The 12,253-nt window shown below is 41.4% G+C and overlaps 2 protein-coding genes across 2 annotated transcripts; both read left to right on the top strand.

Annotated features, from left to right (window-relative positions):
* The first annotated feature begins 515 nt into the window (after positions 1-515).
* tmem222b (transmembrane protein 222b) lies at positions 516-7,330 on the top strand. Its single transcript, XM_083680400.1, has 6 exons — positions 516-660; positions 2,022-2,106; positions 3,241-3,272; positions 3,494-3,590; positions 3,685-3,815; positions 4,058-7,330. Exons 1-6 carry the CDS (start codon positions 542-544, stop codon positions 4,143-4,145), a joined length of 552 nt encoding a protein of 183 aa, XP_083536526.1. The 5' UTR covers positions 516-541; the 3' UTR covers positions 4,146-7,330.
* A 2,097-nt stretch (positions 7,331-9,427) lies between these two features.
* tpbg1b (trophoblast glycoprotein 1b) lies at positions 9,428-10,784 on the top strand (the record flags this gene model as incomplete). Its single annotated transcript, XM_083680068.1, has 2 exons — positions 9,428-9,687; positions 9,935-10,784. 2 exons carry the CDS (start codon positions 9,428-9,430, stop codon positions 10,782-10,784), a joined length of 1,110 nt encoding a protein of 369 aa, XP_083536194.1.
* Between the last annotated feature and the right edge of the window lie 1,469 nt (positions 10,785-12,253).

A 12,253-nucleotide genomic window follows, 5' to 3' on the forward strand; every position in this document is an offset into this window, starting at 1 on the left:
CAATGTTTTATAGTGCTTTATTGCACTGAGTATAAAAAGTCCTCCCTGTTATGCTAGATTAGGAAGGAAATTAATAACATGTAATATTTGCAAAATATTGTTTGATAAAAAAGTTATGGTCCAAAAGACACCGATTGTAGGAATAAAGATTGACTTAAATGCAGATATGGCCCTGTTGCCTTTTGATGATTAGATGATGATGTGGCCTAGTTTTGTCCTCTCTTAAAATAAGTTAATATTACTTTAGATCGGTCATTTCTGTCTGAGCAACCCCAGTGTTGTTCATTTGAACAGCAAAGCCTATCTCATCTCATCCTATTTTCATTTTGAAGATTAAATTGTCTGATATGGCTCTTTTAAATTTAATGAATTTGGGGAATTAACCTGAAGCTCCAAATTAGAGCGTAATTTTGATCCCAAAGTCATTTTAATGGAAAGAACTTCGGTTCTTGCGGAGACCCCGGAAGCTCGGGCTTGATATCAAAGGAGAGGGTTGCTGCCAGGAAGTGGGACGTATGAAGTTCATTTTTTACAGTTGGTGATGGCGGATGTTGTCGAAATAGACACCATGAAGAATTACCACATAGCATTTGAGAGAATAGACCGAGACACCAGCCGTTATCCTTACTGTATTGTATGGACACCTATCCCCGTGCTTTCGTGAGTTACCGTAGTCAATGTTGTGCATGTTTGTTTGCTGTGCTTGAGCGTGATAGCGTGGCCCGGGGCGAGTTGGTGACAGCTCGGTCAGTCAGAATTGGAGCTAGCTTGTTAGCTTGTAGCTTCCTGGTTGGCTATCAGCTGTCAAAAATGGTTTGAAAAACCTGCTTGCCCGGGACAACTGTCGTGTTGATAGATTTTACAGTTTAGTCTGTATATTAAGCAATTGGCTTTTCGGCGAATGCCATGATTTGAGCTAACGTAGGGACACTGAACAACCATCGCTGGTTGGACTACTTAGTGATCAAAGCCAAAGTGTAAATAATTCTCGCTGATTGCAAAGCAACACTGATGCTATAATCAAAGCCATGGTTTGGATTGTTCTCTTGTTGCTACTTGTTCATGTCAAATGAAAGTGATTTTAAGGCATACACAGAATGGTAAACATTGTTGGCTAATGTATGTAACGAGCTTGGTGGTGAGAAGATACTTTCACACGTATTCAAAATGACACGGATTGTTGTGTGACTACAACAATGTACTAGTGTCAATCGTGCCCGGGCAGCGTGCAACACTGTAGCCAAGCCAGAGGGGAACTACAGTTGGCTTTGTCCAAAGCGAGGTCATGAATGCACGGTGACAGGTTGTGGTTGTTTTACAGATTGACACATTGCTTTATAATAGGCTCAGTTATCAGTTTTGCTGTTTTTATATTTCGTTTATTTAAGTGGCATTATTTTGTGAGTTTTGTATGTAAACCTATGACAGTAGTTGGATCAAAGAAGTTTAAATCGTTTGGATGAAACCTCTCCTCACCACCCGCTATTTTCTCAACATAACCGCCCACGCGTATGAGGTCATTTCGGTCTGCAGCACTCTCTCCAGGAATCCTCTGGTTCATATTGGAGCCATTCTGATCATTTCCCACACTATTCACTGTTGCAAAAGAACATCTCTTGAATTCATAAGCACAAACCGATGGACAGTATGAATATGAATCAGCAAGATGCTCTGGAGATTTGCCAGATTTATGATATTGGAGGGTGCACTTCCCCAGATTAAAGGAAGCCGTAGGAGGAGTGCTATGTGGGACATGTCTCGAGCTGCAAACATAACTGCACAGTTTGTTTTTGTGTTTTAGTCATTTAATAATTGATCCCTCCTTGTAGCTTGAGAGTAGCCTTGGATGAAACATAATCCAATCCAGAATTATAATTGTTTATATAAATGATTAATTTGATGTGTTTAAATGAACAGAACTTCATTATGATTTATTATCATATGATCCTTTTTCTTGTGTATACAGAATTTGCAATGCTTTTAATAATGTAATATTGACAAGATTTATAATGTATTTTCAGATGGCTGCTCCCATTCATTGGACACATGGGAATTTGCACCTCAAATGGTGTGATCAGGGACTTTGCAGGACCTTACTTTGTCTCAGTGAGTACCTCTATAACTAGGCCGAAGGAGACTGACCCAAATCATTTGGATGAAATGCAAATATCCACTTGGGCATGGAGTCGATGTTCCAGGATGTAGCACTCACAGTGCTTGTTATACACAGCGTCCTTTAGCCATACCTGAGATGACTTACCATCAAAATGGTAGAACGCTGCTATCACTGGTGGTATGCCTATTAACTGGGACTCGTGGGGGCTGCTATCTTGTCAGGATGACAGAAAGAATCGGGTACCAACTTCAACCACCAATAGTTGGATGTTCTTTCCTGGTGTAGGGCTCATTTCACAATCGTTGGTCAAATGAAAGGCACCAATGACTCACTTGAATGGATGAACAAATTAATTAATCACTTCTTTCATTGTCTAAATTTGCAAGGGTGAGCTTTAAATCACATTGGACATTTTGATTTCTGTGCTGGCTCTAGATTTAACTTTATCAAAGTTGCAGGTGCTGCTCTTTGTCGTGATGTGATTTAACTAAACAACATGTGTGCTGCCTCTTGTTGGAACCAAGTTTAGAAAAACAGGACCTAAATTGCTGCAGTGTCTGCACTTTACATTGCTCTTCTTGGGAGAACTTGTCTGAGAGTTCAATATTATCTGCCAAGTCCCTGAAGCCTCCCTACAAGCACATTGTGTTGTCCCAAAAAAAATAAAATCAATTCTTCACAATTGCAGAGTTTAAACAGACTATACCCATAGGATTAGGTGAAAAGTGAACAATGAAAAGAAATAGGAGTCCCGCCACCACTTTGTTAATGTTTGTTGCTCTGTGGTTTAGAGAATCTAAGCTGTAAACTTTCATCTGTTTACCAGTTTTAATTGCCTTACTGGGAATTCAATGGGCCTGTTTTCAACGGGCCCAGTTATTGTTTTCCATACCCAGTCTGCGAGAGGCGTAATAACAGTGAGTGAATCTGTCCCAGGGGAACACAGGAAACATGAGAAGAGGGTTACCTTGACCTGCTGTGACACTGGCTAGTGCCACTCGGTCCTGTCTTGGGACGTCTTTCTGCCCCCGTAGCACCTCAATGCCCAACACCATATATCTTTAGTTGTTGAGAGCTGTTACTGAGATTATGAACGGTTTTTTTTCTCTTGCTGTTTTGTGCAGGAAGATAATATGGCCTTCGGGAGACCAACAAAGTAAGTACATGAAAGGCTTTGGGGTATTTTAATACTAATAAAAAAAAATGTGGGCTCTCCATAGTGAGCAGTGTTTCTGTTAAACTCAAGGGAAGGATATTCAAACCTAAGCGTCTTTCCTTGACGCATCTTCAATTAAATTAGTGTGTTACTATTTGAATAAAAATTGCATTGCAGAGAGCTGTAATTTTGTTGCTGAAAGATGATTTGTTCATTTGTAGGTACTGGATGCTGGACGTGAGCAAGGTGTATGCAAGTGGCTCTAATGCTTGGGACACAGCTGTCCATGATGCCTCAGAAGAGTACAAGCACAGGATGGTAAAGAAAAAAAAATTGACTGCATTTTTTGTACTTTTTCAATTGGAAGAATGCACAAATGTTGATTATACCTATTCTTTAAATATTTCCGCAGCACAACCTCTGCTGCGACAACTGTCACTCCCATGTCGCCATGGCGCTGAACCTGATGCGTTATGAAAACAGCACCTCTTGGAACATGGTTAACCTGTGTTTGCTGTCACTCATCCATGGCAAGCATGTCAGGTGGGATACAGCACTCAGCCTATGAAACAGTGGTTACTGTACCTTTATGTTCCTACTGTACCTTTATGTTCCTTTTTGCGGTCTCAGGAGATTGCTGTCGAGACAATGAGGGGCATTAGGGAAATGTTTAATTATCACTGCTCAACTATGATCACTTGAGTTATTTTGTTGTTTTTCCCTGAAAGTCATTGCCTCTCTCTTTCTCACACCTCTCTCCCTCCCTCCCTTTCTCTGATCTCCAGTTGTGCAGGGTTCCTGAAGACATGGCTGCCATTTCTGATGCTGACAGGAGTCGTCCTTATAGTGGCCCTGACACTTAACCTTCGGTGACCAGCGAGGTGGGCGGTCACCCAGGGGGGGGCCATGGAACCCCTGCAGGTCGGATGTGGGGTTGACCTTCTGAGTGAGGGTGGCAGTGTCACTCTACTTGTCGGGTCAGAGGGGAAAACCCTGTCAACTTACCCCAGAAACTAACCATGAGAGGAAAATGAGGAGGAGGCCAAAATCTACAACTCAAAAACAAAGCCTGTTTGTTTCTAGGAGCAGACAACCTATCTCTGGTGTCACCCTGCTGGTGAAGCTGGAATACATTTGGAAGCTTTCTTTTTGTTTATTGTTTAGGGTTTGAGGTTAGTGGTGCTGACTTTTTAGTTTTTTTATTCCTTCCAGCCATCCCACCCCATGGATGTTTTAATGAAGTCCTCGCCATCACCACCAGAAATGACGCGGATGGGGAAATTGCAAATTCTGTAAAGGAGCAATATTAGTGGTAGGGGTTGTTGTCGTCCTGAATCCATTGGGACAACTACCATACATGCCTTTCTTTCCCATTCTGAAATGTCTTCTTTCTAATGAAATGGGATTACGGTCCCTTGATTCAGTGCTTCCTGTGTTCCATTTGTATGTTTTGGAATAGAAACATGGTATTTATATATATCACTTATATGCCTTTCAAGGAATGTATTGCATTTTATGCTTGGTTTGATACAGTTCCTATACTGCAACTTAACATTTGATTCACCAGATTGGTTTGTGTTTCAATGAATTGTACTTACTACATTAGAGTATTCAGGGTAACCCTCTAAGCACCACAAAAAGCAAGGTGATACTGTATCTAAGAGTTCATTTATTTGCTTCTGCATTTTATGAAATATCTGTATTTTTGGTAGGATTCTGTAGGCATTTGTATTTTCAGACCTGTTCACTTGTGGCTAGTCTCACTTTGGGCTATAGAATATAGATTTTGAATTATCTCTCATTCACTGTGCAGATTATTATGCCTAGATCCCTCTTTCAGAAGCATTACCATCGGCTTGGTAACTATTTGTGGAGTCTCATAACTCTGGACTGCATCTGCAGATCCCAATGGAATGCCTGTGGAATGCTCCAGAATTCATTTGTGTTCTATGAGCGTGCCAAATGTAAAACGGGAGACCCAGAGAGGGACCAAAGCTTTTGATCCACTCAAACTGTGCCCCAGAAGACCACAATCCTGCATTTAATGAAACATGTCATTGATTTCCATTTTGTAAAGCAGGTAGCAGGGAATGAATTGCGCCTTGACTGTTGTTGTAATGATGAAATCCTGGCATAATTTTGTTTACCAAGAGAGACCATTACTTTTTCTTCGTTACTCTTTTGCCTCAGTCATATATTGACAAAATGAAAGAAATTAATTAAGCTGGTGCCTAAAAGAAATAGATTTTGTCATAGGTCCTGTAGGACGAATATGTGGTTGGCTCTTGACTTACATATCAACCCTTTTGTTTTGTTTACTTAACCATCTATATTGATTGTGCATGTAGTTTCAAACACCGGTAATCCTAGATTGATTGTTGGCACACAAAATCCGTTGCCATGGCTTCAGTGGTAGAATCAAATCCCCTCGTTGTTTGGAATCAAACAGAAAAGCGCTGAGCTTTCTCTTTTGACACGACGCTGCCAGAAGCAGCAGGTAGCCTGGGTCCTCCGGTTTACACACCAACTCCAGCTAAATATCCCTGAGTCTCCTCCTGCGCCTCAGAAGAAGTGTCGTTCCTGCTGTCTTCAAGCACTGCAGATCAGATTAGAGGGACATTGTGAAATGTCAATGCATTTTCATGAAGCTCTTTTCTCATGGGCTGGCTCTTTCTTGTACTTGATGCTTTGATATTTCGGCAAATGCGTAGGGTAGATGTTAATGGCTATGCCACTTTGTACTGCAATAACCCATGTAGGGGTATGTAGATTATCCTCATAGATTTGTAGGACAGGGTGTCTTTAAAGGCTCTTTTTGACATTCTTAGCCATGGCATTGACACTACTTCTTTAACTGTAACAAATGGGTTTTAGATACAATGCCAACATGCCAATTTTCCAGGGTATTACACTCCTTTGGTGGGCTAATGACTTGAGGTACTGTGGCTTCTTTTTCATTTTTCTTTTTTCTTTCCATGCTAATGTATATATTTAATAGTTATACTGTCATTGGTTGTTTTATCTAATCAGTATTATTTTATGCTTCAAATAATTTAGATTTCAAATTAAATGTACCCACCTATTCCGTAATTCCATTCTAGACATTAAAGCAGCTCTACAATAAAGCGGATTTGTGCCTGAAAGCGTGGATGAGTGTGTATGTCAATGAAAGTGAGTATGTGTGCGAATGTGTGTGTGCATGAGGGATGGTGGGAGTGCATGTGTTGACTGCATGCCAGCATGTACGCATGCGTGTGTATCTGAGAGTGAGGTTGGATACGAGTATGTCTTTTCTGTGGACATATGGTAGTTGCTAACTACTCTGCAATCCTGTGGCTTATTGGAGTTGATAGCATCTGCATATCAAAGCAGACAACTGCCTAACAATAAATTTATACATTTATTACCACAGATGTTTTTCTAAGGATGTCAGTTTTATGCTGGTATGTATGATATGTAGAGTATATAATACACTAGACTGTAATGGGCCTGCTTGAATTGATGCATAGTTGACCCAGTTGCCTGTTTTGAATAGTGTATGTGCAATAGGTACAGTAGATTAGAGCTGAGCAGCAGATTTTTTTCTCTTCCTTACTTACATCAAGGTTAACTGAAATTGGCAGTGAAAGATGAGCATCACCTGAGATGCAAGGAAGTGGCTCATTGTGAGTAACCAGACAGGACTAATTGTCTCTGTTCCAAGTAGGTACATGGCTGCTGGTTTGCAATATTAGCTTCCATGGACAAAGTCTTGGTCTATTTAGATGTTGCCTCCTTGTTGTATCCAAGAGCTAGAGCCAGGATTGTGGAGACCTGTGGTTCCAACAATTCAGGCGGATGACAGTTGGGATGCTATTATGAAGGCCAGTATGGTATGTTACACAAACACCCTTTTGTTTATTTAATCCCTGAATTATCCGTTGTGCTGCGGAACATTTACTTTAGGCTAAGGAGTTTTAGGCTAAGGAGTTTTAAGGAATCTGCAAATGACTGTGTGAATTATGAATGTATTTAAATGACATGTAACTATTATACCAATAAAGATGTTTATTATTGTAGAAAAACTGTTGTCATCATTTCTGGACCAATAATGCATGCCTTGTTTCTTTACCATATGAGAGCCATGCCTTGAAGTTAATTAAAATCATTTAATAAATCAAACATTTTGGGAATTTACTTATCACATGTTTGTTATTAGTTGCTGAAGACAATCGCGATTCTCATGTCTTACAAGACTTTAAGTAAAGTTTAAACTGTTAGAAGATAGATTTCACCACAGATCAAGTATTCAGAGCCTACCAGATTTGACACTATGCTGTCAAAAGGCCAACTCCTAATTCAATTGCCATTGTCATCATCCAGCAAAACCCTGAGGGCCCTCTTGAGCATGGGGGGTGGAGGGATCCATCAGAGGCCCCGCGTTCAACTATGCCCTCCTACAGGTCCAGCTACATTGTTGCGCTAATATGCAGAGGGAGTGTATCTATACCTGACACCATCGTATCCTCTTTTATTTTACCGACGCGCAGCTTTTGATCCGCGAGGAGGATACATGCATTCTTATTTTTTGGAACTCACAACTTTTTATGTTTTAGATTAATAATAAACTGGCCTGATCAAACGTTTTCTGTGTTCTTGTTGACTTATTAAATGTTTTAATGTATTAAGGGTTATAATGGGCTATACTTGTATAATAATGGGTTTATTTAAAAGCTATAGCCTATAAAAACGTACATTTGAGAATAGGATATATTTTAAATAGCGTATATAGCCTAATATGATCTGGTTTACATTACATACTTTTAGAATACTTCCTATCTTTTTCGCAACAGCCAGCAACTAAATCGATTTTACAATGTTGCTGCTACTCTGCACTGCACAGTAGCTGCTCAGCTGAGTGAATAAAATACAATTGTACGTTCTGCATTCACCTGACTGCACCGTTGATATCTGAAATTGGAGGAAAGTCGGCTTTCAAAAAGCTAAATGGGATCCTTGGGACGACCCAACTCTGACGTCACCCCATTGAATTTCAGTTTAAAAACGGTTAAGGTAAGGGATGAGGTTACTGTTAGGATTAGGTAGCCTTAGGGTTATGGTTAACGTTAGAGCTAGGTTTAGGGTATCATCCCAAGGATCCCATTTAGCATCTCACCTTTCAATTTGTCAAATTTATCCAATTTTAAAGTGAAAGAACATCTGGCCAAAACGTAGCCTCTTGGATCTTGCGGAGAGGTCTGTCTGTCGAGAGAGAGTAGGCAAAACTATGTCTGTCGCAACTTTATTTACCAGCTACTAAAAAAGAAAAGAAGAGTATAGGCAGTGCTAGGTAGGCTAGTCCTAAGAATTCACCCCAGTCCTGTCCCATTTTAACGACAGCCATGAAATCAGTTCATTTTGTATGCTAAATATAACATTCTGCATAACTTCACCCCTCTTCACCAGCGATATAACTTGCATTTCACATTTTGAGCCATTTATTCAGTATCCCATACAACCCTGACTGTATAGACATAGCTAATAAGATATATTTTTAATAGCGTCTATAGCCTATAATCTGATCGGTTACATTCCTTACCCCTGGTGTGGGAGGGTAGAAGAGAGGGCGCGTGAAACTCCCCTCCCCACAGATTGTACTGTGCTTTAATTTCATTGTTTGAGAGGAACGCCCCGCTTACAACGGCAGGGATCAAACACTCAGGACTGCAAGACCCCTTTTTCTCATGGAAATCAGACCCTGCCTCCCAGTCACACGTGGGCTACAGAGATGCAAAGAAGTTGAACATTCAGCCAGGACATGCAGAGTCGGGCAAGATGATGTTCAGGACAAGCTGACCAGCGCAAGACATTCCTCGTTTCATTTTCATCGACAGCCTTTATGTCTGAAAAGTGTAGTCTACAATCGATGAATTAATAAGGGATCACCACAGACTACAAGCTGTTTTTGTCGACGCGTTAAAAGTCACCCGGAGTTATTTATCGGGGTAGTAAAGAAAGGGGAGTTTGTTCTTTTTTCCTTTAAAGATAAATGGCAAGGAAATTCTTAAATGACAGGATTCCCAAGATATAGGATATGTTTTGATATTCTTTCAAGTGTTTTCAATGTATATTAGCCTACTCATATTTCGTGTTGTCAAATACCATTTGTTTAAAAAATGCCGCATTTGGCACTACGAATGGTTTTCTGTGCGCTTTTCTGTGCAATCTCTGCGCGCGCATCGTGTCCTCCTCGTTGTGAATGTTCCGAAGCCGCGCACACTGTCAAGTGTGTCTCCAAAGACTTGCGTAGTATCCCGTCTGGAATCCCTGGGTACACGAGGAATTTGTTTATAACGGGAAACCAAATTACTCGAATTGGTCCTGAATCTTTCAAAGGACTGGAAAATGTAACCACTCTGTCATTGAGCAACAACAGGTAAGAGAGACAATGACAAATGAGTTCAACATAAAACTTATATTTTTATTTTACATTAACAGATAGTTCTAGTTGATAGTATAGTCAATTATATGTAGGCTATGCATTATGAATTGATAACATTCTTTGTTGTATGTTAGGCTATATGTCTTCTCACACACTTTTGAATATCGCCATTTCTGTATTTGATTGGTGGAACCGAACATAGGCTATGAATGCAAAACCTTTTGTCCCTCATTCTCTCCAGGATATCCACAGTGGAGTCAGACACCTTCTCTGGTCTGCGTAGCCTACGCTCCCTGGACCTGAGCAGCAACCAGCTGGCTCTGATCCACCCAGAGGCCTTCACAGTACCAGGTCACACTCTCCGCGAGCTCAACCTCAGCCGGGCCCTGTACAACCACTCCTCTGTGATGGACCTGGCAACCTCTCTCCGTTGGGGAACACTTGGCGGCCTGCAAGGGTTGGACCTGTCAAGCAATGGGCTGGTCTACTTGCCCACACACATCTTCTCTCACCTGGGCGGCCTCCGACGGCTCCACCTGGCCAACAACTCCCTGGTGGCCATCTACAACGGCACCTTCTTTGGCCTGCAGCAGCTGGAGGAGCTCGATCTGACCCTCAACTCCCTGAAGACTGTCCGAGAGGAGGGCCTGCAGGAGCTGGACGAGCTGCCCAGAGCCAGGTTGCTGCTGGGGGAAAACCCCTTCACCTGCACCTGTGGCATTGAGCCTTTTGCTGCCTGGCTCAACAGTTCACAGGGAAATGTTGCGGAGGTAGAGGGACTGGTGTGTGCATTCCCAGCCGACATGAGGAACACGTCCCTGTTGGCCCTGAGCCAGCTGACTCTGGGGTGCCACCAAGGGGGTGAGGGGGCGGACCTTGCCCTGCAGACCTCCTACGTCTTTCTGGGTATTGTTCTGGGCCTTGTGGGCTTAGTCTTCCTCTTTGTACTATACCTCAACCGCAAGGGCATCAAAAAGCGGATCTATGATCTGCGGGACGCCTGCAGGGAGGTGTGGGAAGGGTACCATTACCGCTATGAGATTGATTCTGACCCCAGGCTGTCGCAGGTCTCCACGACCGCCGATGTGTGATGAAGATAGAACATAAACTTGAATGCCCTTCTTTCATAAAAACTTTTTTCTAATGCATTTATACACAGAGAACTGTAAAAAAAAAGAAAAAAAAAAAAAAAAAAAAAGAACTGTATATATGAATTGTCTGTAAATATATACATATAGTAGTGTTGTCATTGTCCAATAGCTTTGTCCAGATTAAAGCATGCACTGCCTGTCTTTCCTGTAGGACTCATCCAATCCCCCCTTTTATTACACACACCGTCTGGGACTTACGGATGGAATACCCTGGCCAACCAATGGGCATGAACGGTAAAAGAGGACTGCTTTCTGGGCTGTCCAGCAACCTTCTTAAAGCTGAATCTTCTATGTCTTGTCATACTAGAACTAAGTGCCTTGGTCACTAGGGAGTAAAAAATACAATTGGTCAATATGCCCCTTCATTTCTATGTATGTTATAATTCTTGAAGCTGAGTGGGGAAAAAACAAGGACTGGTCTTAATTCTTGAGCTGAAGTAGCGAAACTGAGGACTGTGAAAATGCTTTTTACCTTTGATCCACTTGAATATGGTTCTATATTATGTGTGGAAGCTTGAATTTATGTATCAGTATCTACCAAGCTCATGATAAGCCAAGTAATGAAAGGCAGGTACTATGACGCCAACCCCTGTGATGTTTAGGCACAATTTCTCATTCAATTTGAATCATTTAAAGCAGGACTAGCCCTTTGGTCTTCTGTCCTCCTGCCCCAGGGTGCCTGAAAAGAATTTGAGCGGCTTAGTCTCCATAGCATTCCAAAGGGAGGAGAACTTCTCCTAAGCTCTTCTAAAATCAACACACTGTTCTTCTCTCGCTGGGGATGGGGAAAGGACCGTTCAATCCAGAGCCAGAAACGGAAATCTCTAGCCCCTTTTTTCATGTGACTTTGTTTTAACTCCTCTGGTTTTATTGTCAAGATGATGAGAACCAGTCCTAGGGAAAGCGATCCCTCCTCCTTGAAGACAACAGCCGCTCTGGAGGCTCTTTGAAGGATAGCCTGGCTCTCCAGCTTTTTCTGTTTAGGGGACTTTTCAATGATAAGATACAGATGATTCTGAAATGTCAGCACCAGAGTTAAATTCATTGGTCTACTCTCTGTGGAGGAACTGTTGTTGTATGGCAATACAAATCTACGATTTGCTATACATTTGAACTTCATCCCTTAATTTACACCTTTCATGCTGTAAACAAAGTGTTTGGCCCACTTGTAAAATGACAGTTGACCTTAGTGAAGTGATGGGTATATTAAGCATTTTCTGTTATGATCTGTAAAGTGTTCCCATTATCTTTTAAAGAATACTAAGAATGTGGAGCTTCCAAAATGGTGATGTACTGTATGCATGAAAATAAGAGAGTATTTGATATGCATGCTTTGCATTGAAATCACTTAAAGCCTACAACTTGTTGGGCCAAAAAGCACATTTGATTTATGTTTCCATTGTTCATAA

The sequence above is a fragment of the Argentina silus genome, assembly GCF_951799395.1.
Source record: "Argentina silus genome assembly, chromosome: 11".
Classification (NCBI taxonomy): domain Eukaryota; kingdom Metazoa; phylum Chordata; class Actinopteri; order Argentiniformes; family Argentinidae; genus Argentina; species Argentina silus.